Source organism: Ovis canadensis, chromosome 1 (assembly GCF_042477335.2).
Source record: "Ovis canadensis isolate MfBH-ARS-UI-01 breed Bighorn chromosome 1, ARS-UI_OviCan_v2, whole genome shotgun sequence".
NCBI classification, from domain to species: Eukaryota; Metazoa; Chordata; class Mammalia; order Artiodactyla; family Bovidae; genus Ovis; species Ovis canadensis.
The window spans coordinates 268,492,720-268,512,797 of NC_091245.1; the positions used below are offsets into that span (position 1 = coordinate 268,492,720).

At 53.1% G+C, this 20,078-nt stretch overlaps 1 protein-coding gene across 11 annotated transcripts in view; it reads right to left on the reverse strand.

Moving 5' to 3' along the window:
• The window catches only part of SLC19A1 (solute carrier family 19 member 1), a 27,097-nt gene continuing 7,019 nt past the window's right edge, over nt 1-20,078 (reverse strand). For 4 of the 11 annotated variants that reach the window (XM_069566704.1, XM_069566703.1, XM_069566705.1 and 1 more), the window contains 4 exons: nt 17,063-17,831; nt 16,802-16,994; nt 13,957-14,098; nt 1-2,846 (listed from right to left, as the gene is read on the reverse strand). In XM_069566704.1, coding sequence (XP_069422805.1) covers nt 2,613-2,846; nt 13,957-14,098; nt 16,802-16,994; nt 17,063-17,831 — 1,338 coding nt within the window. In that variant the 3' untranslated portion in view covers nt 1-2,612. Of the gene's footprint in view, nt 2,847-13,956; nt 14,099-15,609; nt 15,790-16,801; nt 16,995-17,062; nt 17,832-20,078 lie in introns of all 11 variants that reach the window. The other 7 variants (XM_069566713.1, XM_069566708.1, XM_069566721.1 and 4 more) reach the window with 2 other exon arrangements.

Here is a 20,078-nt window from a genome sequence, read left to right on the forward strand (position 1 = left end):
TTCGAGAAACTGGTCCAATCCTTTATTGTTCAGAAGGCCTTTTATACTTTTGATAAAACATGGAGATCAATGGGTAACAAAATTATGTAGTGTTCGCAGCCCAGACTCTTTCTGTAGATCATTTTGTATACAAAAGGTCTCAGGTGATTTACATTATCTTCTGGCCAAGAGGCTTGTTAACACTTTTTGGCTCTCTTCCTTAACGAATGTTAATTTCATTTCCCCTAACTGTTTTTCTTTAATCTGCATTTCCTTAAAGCGCTAAAGTTACATCTCTATAGAACAAAGGCCCAGTGGGTTATAACAAAGAAGGTACTTAACTCAAAGATCTAATGTTGCTAATACCAGGTCTACTACTAGTTTTTCTATATACCAACTATATCTACTAATAAAGGATATGAAAATTTGGCAGCAAGTATCGACTCAACAAATGAAACTTTTAATCAGTCCTATTCTAATGACTTTGACTCCTCGGAAGCCCCTACATTCCTAGGATGTTTTAAGCTTCCTGTGCCTCCTGCGGTCAGGAGGCCTCAAACAATCACACGCGCAGCTGTACAGAGTCCTGCAGGCAGGCTAAAAAGCCATCAGAGGGGTTTTTGGATTGAAACACTTTCAAATGCAGAAGACTAAAGCCCTGAATTGACTTTTCCAAGAATGTCTGAAGAGTGGAAAAGGAGAGCACAAAAACCGGCAGATTTTTGTTGGGGTACATGCTTAGGAATTTCCAGAGGGTCCCCTGAAGTCTGAGCATGCCTTTCATATGTCAGCTTCCTTCCTCATGACCTTGTCACGGGCGGGATTCCTCACACTGGCTTCCGGCAGTACATGGATATTAGAGGCACACGGATGTGAGCAAATACACGCACGTGTACACAGATGTGAGATATAGATACACGCATGTAACGGTTGTTGGTGGAGGCCACAGGTGCCACACACCCATCTTCTCTCAGGTCTCCCTGGGGTCGGCCAGCAGCCTCACAAGCCCCTCAGAGCCGTGCAGGTAGTCTGTGCCCTGGGCTCCTGACCCAGCCCTGTGTCCCACACCGGCTGCAGGCGTCTGACCCCCAAGGGGCGTGCACACTGCACTGAACAGGAGCTCAGGACTGGGGGTGGCAGAGACCAAGCAGGGGGCCAGCGCCTGCGGGAGGCTGTAGGGGTAGCAGAAGCACCAGGCCACTGGGCCAGCCACACCGGGAGGGCGCTCCTGGGGTCCAGGAGCAGGTCGTGGGCGCCTGGGGCAGAGCCCTGCCTCCTGGGTCAGCAGCAGAGGCAAGCCCTCTTCCCTGAAGCCCCTCTGGTTCCCCAGGGATGGAGGAACCGGTGCTGGCTGCTGCCTCTTCCCAGCAGGGTCCAGGGGACAGCTGTGGCATCTCCGCAGACCCACTAGGGGACCACTCGCCCTGACTGACCTGTTGGCTGTGACTTACTGCAGGTCCAGCCTCTTCCTCAACCCTCAGGGTGCCCTGAGATGCCCCGCTCACCCAAGTCAACCCGGGGCCCCCAAAGGCAGCCAGTTCTGGAAGCCCTGCCCCCAGCAGGCATCCTGCTCTGAGGTCGGAGCGGCGGCCTTTTCTGTGGATCTTGGATGAAGACCAGAGGCCACAGGAGGAGCCGGGATCAGCTGAGGTCAGGGGCGGGTCCTTGCCTGTGGATGGGGGCAGGGCTGGGCCCCTCCATTGGCCTGGTGGACACATGGAGTCAGGCGCCCCCTCACGTGGGTTGCGTGTCCACGTCACGTGTCTGGGCATCACATCTCAGAGGATGTATGGCTGGCTCTCAAGCGCCAGGGCAGTGCCCAGGGTGGCACAGGCAAGTCCCTTTGGGGCGGGTGCATGAGCAGTCCCCAGGAGGGGGACAGCGTCAACCCAGCTCTGAGCAAAGGAGGGAGAGGATCTGGGGTGAAGTCTGGAACTGAGGCACTTCCACTGGACAGAACCACCACCGCCCCCCCGTGCCCTGCTTCTCCCCCAGAAACAAGCCGAACAAGGATTTGCACTTATGTCCGTCTTTTAAAAAAGGTACAGAGCATCAGCGAAAATGAAATCACCTGGACAACTGCAAATGTCCCAGTTTAGCCATGGGCCAAGGAACATGGTCCCCAGGGCCCAGAATATCCCGCAGGGGCCGGGTCCCTAGACTGGCATTTGGGACCACTTTGCTGGTCAGGGTCAGGGTAGGACCACTTTCCCTGGGACAAGTGGGACCTGCCTCCCAAGGAGGAGAAAGCAGGGAGGCCTGGTGGGCACCTGGACCCCACCACTGGCCCCGTATAGGCAGGGACAGCATACCAGCCCCCAGTTGCCAGGGTGCCCTGCAGGCTGGGGGTCACAGCCAGGGCATGAAGCAGGGCTGAGGGGTGCCATGCTCTGGGTGCCATAATGCAAGTCAAGGACCCCTCGTGGAGGCCACTGGCCCTTGGACCATGGGTCCCAAGGACAGACCACCAGGGCCTCAGTCACAGCTACCAGAAGGCGACGATGTGGACGTGATGCTGGAGACCTGGCTGCTGACACAGCGAAGACAGGGAGCTCTGAGGTCGAGGCCTGGCTTGCTGCCTGTGGGGTCAGGAATCTGACTGCCCACCGGGCGGGACAGCCAGTCAGCTGAGGTCAGGCCTTGGCCTCAGACTGTGGGCTCAGGTCCCCCACGGTAAACACACCATCCTCCGGGGCTGGGCGCGGGGCTCCGTCCTGCGTGGCCTTCTCTTGCATGGGACTCACCAGCTCTTGGGCCGGCGGCACGGGCTGGTGGCGGCTCTGTTGGAAGTGGCGCAGGCCCACCAGCACGGCAGCAAGGAAGTAGGCGGCGAAGAGTACCAGGAAGTACACGAAGTAGACGAGGAACTGGAACAGAGAGGGGCAGGTGAGGTCAGGGGAGCACTGGGGGAGGGGGAGGGGCACCCAGGGAGCAGAGAGGCACAGGCGAGGTCACGGGAACACCTGGGAAGAGGGGGCAGGGCACCCAGCCTCCACAGGCCAGCCAAGCAGCAGCACACCCAGCACTTCTGAGCCTCTGCGATCCTGCCTGAGGCATTCTGATCACTTGGTGTGACAGCAAATGTGCGCTTGGCTCTGGGGCCAAGTCTTCACACCCGTGCGGGTGGAGCCTGGTGGAGGGGAACAGACCATCCGGTTGCCCGGCGCAGCCCCCTCGGCCCTGGGGCCTGGGCAGCCCCAAACCTGGCATCCCGTGAAGCTGCCCAGCAGTGATGCACAGGGACCTGGGCCCAGCTAGGGGACCCTCCCACCTGAATCTCAGATCACTGGGGTCAGGGGTCCAGGGTGTCTCCTCATCTGTGGGCCAACTCCCTGGAGCTCTACTCCCCCAAGGGGGCTCCGTAAGACCCACTTCGGCACCAGCACACTCAGCCCTCCTAGGAAAGCTCATTTTCAGAAGCAAAACTGGGAAGGGAACCATCAGAGACTTCACCTCCAGGAACCTGGGGCTGGCATGTCCTGCCTGTTTCTCTCTGAGTGTGAGTAAAGCCTGGACACTGCACAGCGAGCACTCAGAAGGCGACTGAAAGCTGGACGGGCAGACCAGCCTCGACCCTGGAATCCGAGGAACAACACAGCAATGTGCTCCCTGGGTTTTTTCTTCTTTCTGCTGCCTGTATTCTTAAAGGAACCAAAGAAGCCAGCAAACCAGAAATCCCAAAACACATGGGAAAAAGCCCAACACTAACAAAAGCTGCTCCAAACGAAGGATCAGGAGAGGGACCACCGGCCCTGCAGGATGGGACACTGAAGAATGGGATCCATTCTATCCCAGCCAGACCCCACCCTCATGACCCAGGCTGTGACGCCCCTAGTCTGGTCAGGGGGTGTTGGTCAGGGCCCAGTGGGGAGCTGGAATGTTCACCCCCACAGAGATCACATGGAAAGCCTGGGCTGTCGCTCTTACCAGGCGGTGCCCCCCACTCACTGAAGAGTCAGGACTTTCAACCCACCCAGCAGGGGCAAGAATGCTCTGCCCCTACCAGGATCACTGGGGGCCACAGGGAGAGTGGTAATGAGGCACCCAGGCCCCTCCCAACCACTGGTGGCCACGTGGGGAGCTGGCACTCCCATCCTTGCCCCCACACACCCCTCAGTGTGAGGAGGGCTGAGTAGGGAGTCTGGATACCCACCCAACCTGGCTGTAAAGAGGTACAAGCTCCTAGTCTTCTGCAAGGGTGGTGTCAGGAAAAGCCAACTGAAACAGAGGATTAAATAAGACCCAAAGGGACTTCCCTGGTGGTCCAGTGGTTAAGAATCCACCATGCAATGCAGGGGACACAGGTTCAATCCCAGGTCAGGGCACTAAGATCTCACATGCCTCAGAGTAACAAGTCCAAGAACTGCAACTAAGACCCAAAGCAGACAAATAAATAAGTATTTAAAAAAAAAAAGATCTAGAATTGCATAACATAGTGGCCAAAATGTACAGGTTTCACTTTAAAAAGTCACTCAGCAAACTCAGAAAAAGTTCTCTAAATGAATGAAATACAATCAACAGACACGGATACCAAGATGACAGAGATGAGATAAAGCTTTGCAGAAAACAAATGGAAGAGATAAAGAAGAAAATTTACAGTAAAAGAAGAAAAATATAGTAACCAATAAAAAAACTTAACAAATGGTCTTGTTAAGAATGGAGGGAACGGGGAAAAGAATTGGTGCACCGGAAGATGCAACGATAGAAGTGAGCCCATCAACACAAAAAAACAGAGAGGGAAAAGAATAGAGCTTCATTCTCTAGGGGACAAAACCCTGTTACAGGAGTAGAGCGAGAAGAAAGAAAAAGGATGGAACTGAAAAAGCACTTGAGGAAATAATGGCTGTGGAAATGTCTCAAATCTGGCACGGGACATAAACCTACAGATTTAAGAAGGTGCAAGTGTATCACGTTCAGCTGCTCAGTCATGTCCAACTCTTCGCGACCCCACAGACTGCAGCCCACAAGGCTCCTCTGTCCATGGAATTTTCCAGGCAAGAATACTGGAGTGAGTTGCCATTTCCCCCTACAGAGCATCTTCCCAGCCCAGGGACTACACTTGTATCTCCTGTCTCCTTCATTGGCAGGCAGGTTCTCTACCACTGAGCCAGCTTGGAAGCCCCTTCAGAGTATGAGGGAACCCCAAACAAAACACCCACCCCAATCAGACCAACACAGATCATAATCAAAGTTTTGAAAGCTAAAGACAAAGAAAAAGGAAAAATCTTGAAAGCAGCCAGAAAAAAATGACACTGTAGGGGAAAAATAATTAGAATGACAGTGGATTTTTCATCAGAAACCAAGAAGGTCACAAGGAAATGATAAATTTTTCACATGTTGAACAAAAAAACTGTTAACCCAGAAACCTATTCCCCTGAAAACAGCCTTCAGAAATGCAAAATAAATCAAGATACTCTCAGGTCAAGTAAAACAGAACAATTTGTCACCAGAAGACCTGCCCTGAAAGAATGCCTGAAGAAGGTTCTCTAAACAGAAAGTAAATGATAAGAAACCTGTGACATCAAGAAGGAGAAACAACAGTGCTCAAAATTATGGATAAACAGATTTTTCTTCTCTCCAGTTTCCTAAATGTTTTATAGCTGAAGTAAAACTTATAACCCCATCTTGCTGCTGCTGCTAAGTCGCTTCAGTCGTGTCCGACTCTGTGCGACCCTATAGATGGCAGCCCATCAGGCTCTGCCGTCCCTGGGATTCTCCCGGCAAGAACACTGGAGTGGGTTGCCATTTCCTTCTCCAGTGCAGGAAAGTGAAAAATGAAAGTCAAGTCACTCAGTCGTGTCCGACTTTAGTGACCCCATGGACTGCAGCCCACCAGGCTCCTCCACCCATGGGATTTTCCAGGCAAGAGTACTGGAGTGGGGTACAATTAGGCAGCTCTAATGATATATAGAAGAAATAAATAAGGCACTTGTACTATAAACAGTGGAGAGAAAAGTGACTTAAAGGAGGTGAGATTTCAATACTTACTACAACTGTCCATTTAATACACAAAGCAACTATCAAAAAAGTTATCACAAGAGACACTCAAATTATATGACAGATAACCCAAAATGAAGTTCTGAAGAATCTGTAAATAACGCAGGGGAAAAGAAAACAGAAACAAAAGGTGGAGAATAAAAGGAAAATAAAAATGAAATGACAGGTGTAAGTTCTAAGACAGCACAATTACACTACACATAAACGGTCTAAATAAACCAATCAAAGAAAGAGACTGGCAGGGTGAATTAAAAAAACATGACAACCATATGCCATCTACAGGAAACGCCAAGCATAACAATACAGTCAGGTTAAAAATAAAAAGACAGAGGCTTCCCTGGTGGCTCAGTGGTAAAAAAAAAAAAAAAAAAAAAAATCCACCTGCCAGTGCGGGAGACATAGGTTCACTCCCTGATCTGGGATGATCCCATACGCCACAGAGCAACTAAGCCTGTGTGCCATAACAGATGAGCCTGTGCTCTAGAGCCCAGGAATTGCAACTGCTGAGCCCACGTGATGCCGCTACTGAAGCCCACGTGCCCTAGAGCCTGTGCTCAGCAACAAGAGAAGCCATCGGGATGAGAAATCCATGCACCACAACTAGAAAAAGCTTGCACAGCAATGAAGACCCAGCACAGCCAATAAATAAATAAAAACTGGGGGGGAAAAAGCCAAAGGAAAGCAGAACGGCTATGTGGATATCATGTAAAGTAGACTTTGGAGAAAAGAAAATGACCACAGGCAGAGAAGGACATTATATAACGTTAAAGACCCAATTCACCAAGACACACCGTGCATGTGTATACAACAAATAGCTGTTAAAATGTGAAGTAAAAACATGATAGAATTGAAAGAAAAAAATACACAAATTCACGATTATAAATGAAAACTTCAACATTCCTTTCTCAACAATTGGCCAGACAGAAAATCCATAAGGACACAGAAAAAAATCAATACCACCATCAGCAATAGGATGTAATTGGTATTTATAGAATACTCCACCCCCAAACAGCAGAATTCACATTCTTTTCAAGTGTCCATGCAGCATGTAACAAGATAGACCATGTCCTGGGCCATAAAACAAACCTCAACATAATGCAGATTGTGTTCTCTGATCACAACAGAATAGAATCAAAAATATAAAGCAATAACAGAAAGATAGGAAAACAATCAAAACACTTGGAAACTAAAAAAAACATTTTGAAATAATCACAGGTCAAAGAGAAAGTATGAAAAGAGACAAAAATACATAGGAGTGAAAGAAAATGAAGATACAACCTATCAAAATCTGTAGGGTGTAGCTAAAGCAGGCTCAGAGGGAAATGTGTAGCAATAAATGCAAATATTAGATAAAACGAAGTCTCAAATTATTAATCTAAGCTTCCATCTCAAGAACCTAGAAAAAGATGAGCAAAATAAATCCAAAGCAGGTAAAACAAAGGAAACAGTTAAAACAGAAGTTCTAGCCAGTGCAGTAAGACAAGAAAGTACATTAAAAACATTTAAGAAAAGACCTCCCAGAACAAATAAATGACCTCAACAAGATTACACAAGATTAACACACACAAGTCGATGTGTTTCTTATACAGGCAGACCTCAGAGATATTGCTCAGTTCCAGACCACCCCAATAAATATTGCAATAAAGTAACTCACACAAATTTTCTGGTTTCCCAGTACACATAAAAATTATGTTTACACTATACTATAGTCTATTAAGGTATGTAATAGCATTATGTCTAAAAACAAATTATACACCTTAATAAAAATATTTTATTGCTAAAAAATGCTAACTGCCATCTGACAATGCAGAGTTGCCACAAATCTTCAACTTGTAAAAATGTCAGTATCTTTGAAGCACAGTAAAGTGAAGTACAATAAAATGAGGTCTGCCTGACTTCCCTGGTGGCTCAGACAGTAAAAGCTACTGCCTACAATGTGGGAGACCTGGGTTTGATCCCTGGGTCAGGAAGATCCCCTGGAGAAGGAAATGGCAACCCACTCCAGTACTCTTGCCTGGAAAAACCCATGGACAGACGAAGGAGCCTGGTAGGCTACAGTCCATGGGGTCGCAAAGAGTCGGACAGAACTGAGCAACTTCACCTTCTTTTCTTTCTTGAACTAGCAATGAACACCGGGACACTGTTATAGACTGAATTGTCTCCCTTCAAAATTCACTGCTGAAGCCCTAACCCCCAGTATGACTGTATGTGGATAAGACCTTTCAGGAGTGATTAGGCTAAATGAGGTTATGAGGGTGGCACTCTGATCCAGCATGACTGCTGTCCTTACGAGAGGCAGAAGCACCAGGAGTGCACACAGAAGAAAGACCAAGTGAGGAGAGGGGCCTTGGGAGGAACCAGACCTGCAAACGCTTTGATCTCACCAGATCTCAATCTGATCTTCCAGCCTCCAGATTGTTAGAGAACAGACTGCTGTTGCACAGACTGCCCAGTCTGTGATATCTTGTTATGGCAGTCCTTGCAGATTAATGCAGACACCAAAACTGAAAATATCACATAACAATTGCTCACAAAACACTGAAACGCCTAGGAATAAGCCTAAGAAAGCTGCACAGCACTACAGTATTTGCATGCATGTCGAAAACTACAAAATGCTGAAAGAAATCAAAGACATTCCAAGTAAACAGAGAGATATACCATGTTCACAGGCTGACGACTCAACAGAGTAAAAGATATTAATTCTCCCAATACTGATAAACAAGCTGAATGCAATTCCCAGCAAAATCACAACAAAAGTTTTTGTAGATATAGACAAGATTACTCGAAAATGTAGAGGGAAAGGCAAAGAAACTCTAATAGCTAAAACAATTCTGAAAACACTTCCAAAGTTGGAGGAATCAGGGTACCCAATTTTAAAACTTACCACATAGCTACACAAGCAGGACAGTGTGGTGGTAGAGGAAAGGTGGGCATACAGCCCAACAGAACAGACAAAGAACCCAGAAGCAAGCTCATCCAAGTGGTAAAAAGGCAATTCAGTCTTTCAACAAACGGTGCTGGAGCGACTAGACATCCACAGACAAAGGGATGAAACAACATTAATGTCACACCTTACACAAAAGTTAACTCAAAACAGGTCACAGACTTAGGTATTGAACTATAAAACTTTAATAAGAAGCTGAGGAAAATCTTTGGAACCCAGGACCAGACAGAGTTACTATGGGTTCTGTGCTAAGTCACTTCAGTCCTGTCTGACTCTGCAACCCTATTGAAGAAGGAATTCATAGGGCCTGGACTCCATCTTAGGCCTGTTCATGCTGATCATGCTCGGCCACCTTTCCAACGGACTCTGAACTCCGTGTTTAGTGCCTATGAAAACAACAGAAGGATAAGACCCCCTCCAGACAGGGGAACCTTGAGGATCGTATCTAGGTTACTCATCAGACTGTGTGGATCACAATAAACTGGAAAATTCTGAGAGAGATGGGAATACCAGACCACCTGACCTGCCTCTTGAGAAATCTGTATGCAGGTCAGGAAGCAGCAGTTAGAACTGGACATGGAACAATAGACTGGTTCCAAATAGGAAAAGGAGTACATCAAGGCTGTATATTGTCACCCTGCTTACTTAACTTCTATGCACAGAACACCATGAGAAATGCTGGACTGGAAGAAACACAAGCTGGAATCAAGACTGCCAGGAGAAATATCAATAACCTCAGATATGCAGATGACACCACCATTATGGCAGAAAGTGAAGAGGAACTAAAAAGCCTCTTGATGAAAGTGAAAGTGGAGAGTGAAAAAGTTGGCTTAAAGCTCAACATTCAGAAAACAAAGATCATGGTATCCGGTCCCATCACTTCATGGGAAATAGATGGGGAAACAGCGGAAACAGTGTCAGACTTTATTTTTTGGGGCTCCAAAATCACTGCAGATGGTGATTGCACCCATGAAATCAAAAGATGCTTAATCCTTGGAAGAAAAGTTATGACCAACCTAGATAGCATATTCAAAAGCAGAGACATTACTTTGCCAAGTAAGGTCCGTCTAGTCAAGGCTATGGTTTTCCCAGTAGTCATGTATGGATGTGAGAGGTGGACTGTGAAGAAGGCTGAGCACCGAAGAATTGATGCTTTTGAACTGTGGTGTTGGAGAAGACTCTTGAGAGTCCCTTGGACTGCAAGGAGATCCAACCAGTCCATTCTGAAGGAGATCAGCCCTGGGATTTCTTTGGAGGGAATGATGCTGAAGCTGAAACTCCAGTACTTTGGCCACCTCATGCGAAGAGTTGACTCATTAGAAAAGACTCTGATGCTGGGAGGGATTGGGGGCAGGAGGAGAAGGGGATGACAGAGGATGAGATGGCTGGATGGCATCACTGACTCGACGGATGCGAGTCTGAGTGAACTCCAGGAGTTGGTGATGGACAGGGAGGCCTGGCGTGCTGCGATTCATGGGGTCACAAAGAGTCGGACACAACTGAGCAACTGAACTGAACTGAACTGAAGAGAAAATATACACTAATCACCCCTTCCTCCAGACAGGCCATAAATGTTTCTGTATCTATCAGAGTGTAACCTCGGGTTTATTGATTATTGCCTAATTGTTTGACTGTTTGAGCACATGAGCACATACCACGTGAATGACGGGATTATTGGGACTGTATTTTCCTTGGTTTATGTAAGTCTCAAGGAATTTGGAGTGGTGGGTTCAGACACGTACACATGGGGTATAAAAGATTCTCGCAAATGCTGGTCGGGGTCCTTGGCTAAGAGGAGACTCTGCCTTGGGCCCGCTGGTGTAATAAACTGCACTCCACTATCTGTGTTGTCCTTCTGAGTGAGTTTGTTTCCCGGAACACGTGGCTACAACACTATGGACTATATTCCACCGGGTTCCTCAGTCCATGGGGTTCTCCAGGCAAGAATACTGGAGGCGATTGCCATTTGCTTCTCCAGGGGATCTTCCCGACCCAGGATTCGAACCCACATCTCTTATGTCTCCTGCATTGGCAGGTGGGTTCTTTACCACTAGTGCCACCTGGGAAGCCCAGAATTATTATCAGTTTAGTTCAGTCGCTCAGTCGTGTCCGACTCTTTGTGACCCCATGAATTATTATATGTTAATACCAAAACTAAGATCCACAAAAGGACAAAGGAATGAATCAGACCTCATCAAAATTAAAAACTTTTACTCTGCAAATAGCCCTATTAAGAAGATGAGATGGTCTGCTATGGACTGGGAGATGCCTGCAAAGCGCATGTCCAACAAAGGGCTGCTATCTAGACTAAGCAGACTTGCTCAAACTCAAGAATAAAAAGACAAAGGCCCCAAACAGGAAATGGGCAGGAAAGAAACTTTTCACCCAGGAGGATGTACAGATGCAGCTGCACACGAGAAGAGAAGCAGCACAGCCATCAGGGAGCGAGTGTGTGCATGCTCAGTCGTGTTGGACTCTTGGCGACCCCACAGTCTGTAGCCGCCAGGCTCCTCAGTCCAAGGAATTTTCCAGGCAAGAATACTGGAGTAGGTAGCCACTGCCTTCTCCAGAGGATCTTCCTGACCCAGGGATCAAAGCCAGGTCTCCTGCATTACAGGCAGATTCTTTACTGTCTGAGCCATCAAGGAAGCCCATTATAGCCATCAGGGAAATACAAATTAAAACCACAGGGATCAGCTCTCCACACCATTTAGAAGGGCTAAACAAATGGTGACCCCATCAAAGGCTGGTGAGAATGTGGAGAAACCAGCCTCCTCAGGCATGGCTGGTGAGAATAAAAAAACGGTGCAGAACAGTCTGGCAACCACCCCAGGACTCAATGACTGCACCTCAGGGCATTTATCCAGAGAAATGGAAATCCAGGTTCACACAGAAAGCTATACACCAATGTTTAGAGCAGCCCCCAATTGGATCAAGCTGGGGCTCCTGGCAGTAACCAGGTAAGAGTCTGGGTCCAGTCACCAGGGAACCCACACAGCATAGGACCCGACAGGAGTAGCTATGTGTCTCTAGGAGCTGGGATGAGTGGTTAAAAGTCAATCCTGACTCAGGGTTCCTTCCATGTAAGGGCACTCTCGAGATGACAACACTACAGAAATGGTGGCAAACCAGGGCTGCTGGGGTTGGGGCAGAGGTGGAGTGGGGCCCAGCATGGTCGCAGGGGATGGGCAGGCACGCTCCCATCTCAACTGTGGGGTCCACATCCCCCTAGTGCCTGCACCCCAGAACTGCAGGATGTGGCCAGTGGGGAGGCTGGGTATGTGAGTCTCTGCATTACCTGTTACCCCGTGAGTATGTGGTGACCCAGAAATACTGTTTAACTTAAAAGCCAGCCCCCCCAGGCCAGCTCCCCACATGCCCTGGGCTGGTTCCTACCACCAGCTCCATTCCCCACCCCCACTCTCACTACCCATGACGGAGGGATGGGCCCCCAGTGCACTGCACATGGAAATAGTGAGAGGAGCAGGGATGACTCTCCTGCTGGACACCACCAGGATCCGTAGTTTCTAATTACAAGCAAGCCTGTAGAGCTCCCTTTTAACCAGGAAATTAAAGCAGCCAAACAAAAATCAATATAATGTCAGCTTGACCCGGCAAGGCCATAAAGTGCCACGTGGTGGGGCTGGGCTGAGACAGGGGAGGAAAGTCCAGCCCTGACCCCAACCTGGAGCCCCTGAGAAGCCCCACTGCCCAGAGCTGGGATGACTGGCGCTCCAGGGAGGAGGAACACCCCTGGGTGTGGAGGCCCCTCGCAGGCCAGGTGGACGGCTGCCAGCAAGTCCCACAATCAAGCCAGGAGGCAACGGTGCTCCAGCAGAGGCTGTCACTCCAGAGGGGAGGCCTCACCAGAGGGTCCCAGTGAAGGAGGGCCCAACCCACCACCTCTGGACGGAGGTCTGGTGCCTCTGGACTGCCCCTCCCGCACAGCTGTAGGCGCAGTCACATACGCCCCATGGACCCAAGTCCAACTCGGCCACCCTGCTCAGCCACAGTCCCCAGGGTTCAGCCTGTGGGGCCCTCCTGGGGAAACAGGGCTGAGACCGGCCTGCTCGGGTGGATACAAACTGCCACAGGCTCTGATGTCCTTCCCGAACCCCAGCCCAAAATCCTGTTTCTGAACATAAGGGTCTCTCATGCCTGGAACCTTCTCCTTGGTCAGCTCTCGCAAGGGAGTCACCAGGGCGAGGCTGACCCAGCACCCTTGGACAGAGGGCTGGACTTCTCCATGGAGCCGCCATGCCCCAGGGAGGCCCAGCTCCCAGCAGGTGGAGGCTGCACCAAGGAGCCCAGTGACAACCCTCCCATGGGCCCATTCTCTGGCTAGTTCCAGCTCGCTCAGAGGTCCTGCCCTGGCCGAGGCACCGGGAGTCCAGCCTGAACGTGTCCTGGGTCTCACGTTCTTCTCAGGAGACAGAGGACTGGATGGAGGGAGGAGTCGGGAAAGGGGCTGACAGGCACCAAGGTCAATCAACCCTGGAGCTCCACTCTCATCTGCTTCCACAGAGAGCTGTCCCATGAGCAGGACCCATTGCAGGAAGGCCTGTCGGAGGGCTCAGGGAATGCTCAGGACCATGCCTCCAGGCTTCCCGAGACCTCAGCCAGTGTAGGGGGTACCCAGGGCCCCGAGAGCTCCTGCAGAAGTGACCGGCACCCAGGCTGGCCTCAGAGACCTTAGAGGTCTCACAGGACTTGACGGCACATGCCCACTGTACTGCCCAATGTGGGCAGCATTCGTAGCCCCAACCTGAGCCCCGCAAGGGAGCTGCACAGGTTGGCACCAGGCAGTCAGATTGTGGCCCTCGGCCTCCCTGCCCTCTGAGCCTTCCCTCCTTGTTCCCATTTAGTCCAGAGAGTCTGGCTAGACATGCCCCTGCCTGCAGCATGTCTATGGTCTGGGTCCCGGGAGGGGTGGCACTGCTGGCCGGGCAAGCACCAGGAGGCCTGGCCAGGACTTCGCCCCCAACCCACCCTGAGGCATCCCTCCTCCAGGAAGTGAGCCCGAAAGCAGAGCTCACCTGGGAACAGACCGGGAGGCCCAGGCCCCGCTTGTCGGAGACGACGAGGGTGATGATGGTCTTGAGAACGGTGGCGAGGAACGTGTTGATGCCGAAGACCAGGGCACGGAGCTCTTGAGAAAGAGAAGCCACGATCTGAAAACTTCACAGGGTAGCGGGCTGAGGTCAGACAGCCGGGGCGAGACACGCCCACAGGTGCAGAGGACCCAGCTAGGTGGCAGTGCCCTCAGGCAGCCAAGAACAGCCGCGGGTCCACCGAGGCTGCAGGGCTTGCAGGGAGACATGAGGCCCACGCAGCGCCTGGGCTGCCCACCGCCCCGGGCCTGTGCTCTGAGCTATACATCCTCCCTTGATGATCCATAAAGGGAGTGCAGAGCCAGGCGCAGAAGGCAGCCCTGGGAGACAAAGTCTCCTGGAAACCCTGGGACAAAGTAAGTTGTCGTCACTACAGGGCTCTCAGAAAACCGTCCCCCTGAAAGCAGGGTGTTAACACAACCACAGGCACAGACGGGCACAAGGAAAATTCTGGATTTAAAGTGCTCTGCTGTTAAATGAGTCAGTAAATTAGAAAAAGACCCATAAAACAAATAAAGAAGCAAGAGGAATTAATATGCTCAGTGCTTCCAGCGCTCTGCACAGAAATTAACATTTGAACACACTTTCGATTAAAAGCCCCAAAGTGCCTTCAAAGAAACTAGACAGGAAACGTTCTCAAGTTCTGAAGAATGAGTGAACAAAAATAGGCAAGAGGCCTTACAGAGAATGACAAAGGCTGGGGAGCTTCTGCTGGGGGTGCGGGAGGGTTGGGACGACAAGAAATACATGACGTGCCAGGGTGGGCAGGCGCACAGTAACTCAAGCAATAGATTAACTCCTGGGAAACAGGAGCCCAGCCAGGTCCCACCAGGACAGGCAGAACAGAATGCCACCTGTACGACTGGGGGAGATGCTGCTGCCGGAGCTCCACAAGTGGGGTTAAAGCCAACAGCAACACAGCTACACACTCCGTGAAAAGCCCTGGCCACCACACCCGCACGGGGGCTGCAGATTCCAGGGAATAGGAAATCCCAGTGGGAAAAGAACCCATGGGTGTGAACCAGCCAGGACAGCAGGAGGGGCCGCTGGCCCACAGGCCGCCCCGCAACGCCTGGCTGTGTCTGCAGCATCTCTTAAACCCTTTCCTAAAGCATGTGAACTCTGACCCAGCTGGCCCACTTCCAGAACCACCTGAGGCCATTATCAGAACTTCAGAAGAAAAATGTAGGTGAGAGGGTAAGGCTTCTGAGCCAGGCGTCTCAGGGAGATACTGGAGACGGTGGCCTTGTCACCAGGAAGACCAAAACCAATGCCCTCTGGACACGGAGCCTCAGGTTTATGAGGTGGGGGAGCGATGACGCCGGCAGCCTGACACCCACATGTCAGCCACGAGGCCTCAGGGTTGGGCAGGGGGCGCGGTCTGCTGTCTCCTTCTCACCTTTGTGTCTCATATTTGACCTTTTCTGCATCGTATTTGATCTTTCTGCCACAAACACCATGGTTTTTACAACTGACGCACAAGACACTAGGTGTCCTGAGACAAGTGAGGGGAAGACACCAAGGGCCCTGGTGCCCTCTCCACAATGCTGACGGTGGCAGGAAAGGGGGGGCGCTTACAGGCTGAGAGCAGGTCAGGACGGGAGGAGGCAGCGTCCCGCTTGTGTGGGAGGCCAGGCCTGGGGCCACGTCCACAGGCAGTTGGGGAAGGCAGCCATGGCCACAGGGGCAGGAGGGCGGCGGAGCATAAACCGTGCCAGCAGGGCAGGGGTGTGGTCTGGGCGCCTGGGCAGCACTGGCCTAGGAAAGGAAAGGACCAGGTCTGATCCGGGCTTCCTCCTACAGACCAGGGCAGGTACGGGTCTGACGTGCAGGGGGATTGTGAGATGGAGCAGGGGAGCCAGGCCACCATGCCGTGGGCAGGGGTGCGGGCTGCAGAGGGGCAGGAGTCTGAGGACACCATCCAAGCTCAACACAAGGCAGGGGCAGATGTTCTCACATGGGTGTGACCGGAGTGGACGGTCCACGTCAGGACGGAGGTGCCCCAGGGGAGACGGAGCGCAGAGGGGAACTGGAGCCAAACAGCTGGGGACAATGACAGGCCACCTGCCAGGTATAGATGTTGAGTATGTGTTTTGTGCCACATGTGTGGTGTGAAAACGTGTGTCTTGGGTGAACACACGGTGGGAGAGGTCTGGTTCAGAGGGTGCACTGAGGGGTCAGGAGTCAACCCAGCAGGACATGGCCGGGGAAGGTTCTGGAAGGCACAGTGAGTCAGCAGACAGCTTTTGGGACATCCCCGGGCAGGTCCAGGAGCATCGCCAGGGGTGTGAGGAACGCAAGGGCATCAGAGAAGGTCTCCTTTGGGCAGAAGGCCAGCTGGGTCACCCAGTTGCTGCCGTGAGCCACCCTGCCCAGAAGCGGGAGAGGACAGGAGTGGCCTCAGAATCACCCATGACAGGACCTCAGCGCCAGAAGGCAGGAAGGACTTCAGAGGTCCAATCTGTGTGGACACCAGAGGCTCAAGGGGGGCGCACAGGGGACACCCACACAGGCCGGACTCCTCCCCAGCCTTAGGGTCCTAGCAGCTGGGACAGGGCATGCTATTGGCAAGGGGGCTCCTGGCTAAAAGTACCTGGGGCTCACGCTCCAACATGAGCAGTACATACCCTGCTGCTCCCCATGGAACCTTCTGGAAGGAGGCCTTCTGCTACATACCGTCCATGGCCCTCCAACCACCCACCGCCCCGCACCCCCCTCCCCCGGCCACTTCCAGTTTCTAAGGTCACCTGCCAGCCCCAGCCCGACTCACGTGGCGATGGGCACCAGGAACTGGTAGGAGCCGCGGAAGAGCACAAAGGCCGCGTAGCACAACCAAATGTCGTTGGTCTTATACATGAGGAACACCAGCCCTGCCTGCAGCACCGTCACCACCGCGATGACCAGCCTGGCCCACAGCGCCCAGCGGATCCTCACGAAGCCCGCAGCGAAGGAGGTGAGGGCACCTGGGGAGACAAGTCGCGTCACGGCCATCCCGGTGGTCACGGTCGCCGCCCCATGGGGCAGGGCGTACCTAGCAGCGTGGAGGCGGCGTCCGCCCCGCCGTTGTAGACCCTGGTGGTGTCCGTGGTGGGGTTGACCACGTTCCACAGGATGTGCACGTAGTAGACGATCAGGTAGTAGCCGGCGGAGTTAAAGACCCACCAGAGAGACCAGAGACGCAGCTGCGGCAGCTGCACCGCGCGGCCCAGCTCTCTGAGCATGCGCACGAACGTCGAGTCCCGCCAGGCGGCCGGCGGCCAGCCCTGCCTCGCGCCCACGGCCTGCGCCGGGCCAGGGTTCATCTGGTGCAGCTCGGAGGGTGCGGCCCCGGCATGCACGGGCGCTCCGCGGTTGAAGAAGAGGCTGCGCTTGGGGCGCTTCAGGAAGAGCGCCAGCACCAGGCTGAAGGTGAGGAAGGCCAGCGAGATGTAGTTGAGCGTGGAGAAGGGGACCCTGCCCATGGTGACCAGCAGCTGGCCCAGCACCGAGCTGGTGAAGACGCCCATCAGCACCGAGGCCCGTGAGTAGCTGGCCATGCGCTGGTAGTGTGCAGGGGGCACGAGCGAGAAGATGTAGGAGGAGTAGGCGATGCGGGCAGCCATGGTGATGCTGAAGAAGAACTCCATGAACTGCATGTGCAGCACGGTCGAGCCGAACAGCAGCAGGAGCCACACAGACACGTAGCTCAGGCCCTGCAGCAGCAGCACCGGCTTGTAGCAGAGGTAGTCGGTCAGCAGGAAGATGGGCACCAGCACGGCCAGGTACGAGTAGGACAGCACCGGCGTGATCTCGTTGGTGACCTGTGGGACAGCACATGCATGACCCCCAGCCCCAGAGCACGGTCCCTGCTGCTCTGGGCGCCCGTCACGTCTGCTGGGCTGGGCCTAGCACCTGCGAGTCCCACATGGACCCCATGCACCCCCAAGTCACCCCGTCTCCTGTGCCCCTTTACCACAGTGCCCCACCAGGACTACGTGACGAGTACTGTCCTCCAAACAGGTGCAGCCCTTAGGGCTGTCCAGGGCATCCGAGGAAACAGAGAGACGCACAACCAGACCCCCAAACGTGTTCCACTCTGATCCCATCCCCAAGGGCGTGCTCCTCAGGAAGCAGTTTAGTATGGACACCTGCAGAGTGTTGGTAATAGTGCTGAAAATAATCAGTAACTACATGCTAAGCCACGTTGATCCAGGCTTGTCTCTAATGAAATAACAACATGAGAGGATTTCACCTTAAATCTAACGATATAGAAAACAGAGCTGACTCTAATCTACACTCTTGCCAGCAGCCGAGGAAGGCCTTCAGCGGGCCGGTCTCACTCGGTCCCAGGGCACAGGGGACGCTGCAGCCACCCTTGCACCAGCCACACAGGAGAGCAAAGCTGGGCCCTCACCCCCGCCTGTCAGGCAGGACTAGGAGCTGCCTCCATGGGAGCCAGGACTCCCAGCTTCACCAAGGGAGCTCTCCATGGCCTTGGCCATTCCGCTCTCCACTCAGACAGGGCTGATGTAGCAGGACACTCCCTCCTGGGCACGCAGGGCAAGGCCACAGCCACAGACCCCCTTGGGATGTGAGCCAGATGTCCTCCCACTGCCCAGGAAGGGCCACCCTGGGCCTGCCCCCTAGGAAGAGGTCCCAGCTTTTGAGAGACCCAAGTCTTTGGCCCCGCCGCCTTTTCCTGGGGGATGCACACGGGAAGCAGCCTGTGCTCAGAGCCTCTCCCGAGGCCCAACTGGGTGTTTAGCAGGTGGTCTCCCTACAGGAATCCAAATGACCCCACCTGACCCTCCCAGGGGCTTCATCTGACCCCAAATGACCCTCCCAGGAGTTCCACCTGACCCCAACTGACCCTTCCAGGGCCTAGCCATGGCTCAGACCAGCCAGGGGCAGCAACAGGTAAGCCTCTGGCCTTGTTGGGCTCTCAGAGGCTTCGGCCTCCCTTGGTTCCCACCGAACTCAGGGCGCTAACCCTGACTGTACCTGACCACCTGCTAACACCAAGGCCCACTTCACAGATGCACCAAGGGCCCAGAGCTGAGCCCAGGTCAGCACGCGGGGCCCAGCTGAGCCCACTGCTTCCTGGAGGCTCACCCATGGCTTTCTGCAGCCGTCATGTCTGTCCACCCAGAATCTGCAGCCTAACTGGCTAGGCCTCAGCACTGCTTCTCAGTCTGTGCTCGGGACCCCACGCTGGCCACACACCGACTGCCTCCGGGCTCCCCATCCGCTGGAAGCCACCCAGCACTGAGCACTGGAGCCTTGGGACAGTCCAAGACAGTCTTCGTGCAAGTCTTTTCTCAGGGGTGCTGAAAAACCAGTGCTGGTCCCAGAGCCATGGGGGCGGGCTACAGGGTCAGAGCCTTGTTTATGGAAAATTCCGGGAACATCAAACAACCCCTCAGTTAGTGGTCGAGCCCTCTTGGCAGGCAGCTTGCACAGCTGCGGGGCCGTAGGGTCAGAGCTGCGGGAGGCCAGCCATTCTTCCTTGTCCCCTCACCGCTGCCCAGGCCCCGGATCCGCCTTCTCCAGCTGGGCAGGCACGTAGGCCAGGGGACAGACCCATGACATATTTGGAAACTGCAGGAAGCATGGCACCCATGGAGTCCCTGAGGCAGTTGGCATGAGGGCCGCCTCATCCTGGTCCAGCCAGTGTTGCTGGGCCACGTTCCCAGCACCTCGGTGTGGACAGGCTAGATCCAGACTGACAGGCAGGGTGAGGAAGCCATGCCCACACCAGGATCCGGGTGGCCTCAGGGCAGCCATCAGGAGGCTTAGCTGGGGCGCCATGGCAGGCAGGACAAGGACAGGATGCCATGGGCTCTGAGGACCGTGGGACAAGGGGCGCAGGGCAGAGCCAGGCCATAGGTGACCAGAATTCCAAGAAGAGTGGAGTCAACAGCCTACACCTGGCTGCACCCAGAGGGGCGCAGGGAGCGAGGGCAGGACAGGGGCTGTCACACCAGTGACAGGCAGGGTCAGCCGCGGGCCAGCAAGGACTACTATGTGAAACGTCCTGGGCCGGGCTCATCATGGAGGTGGGGTGAGGG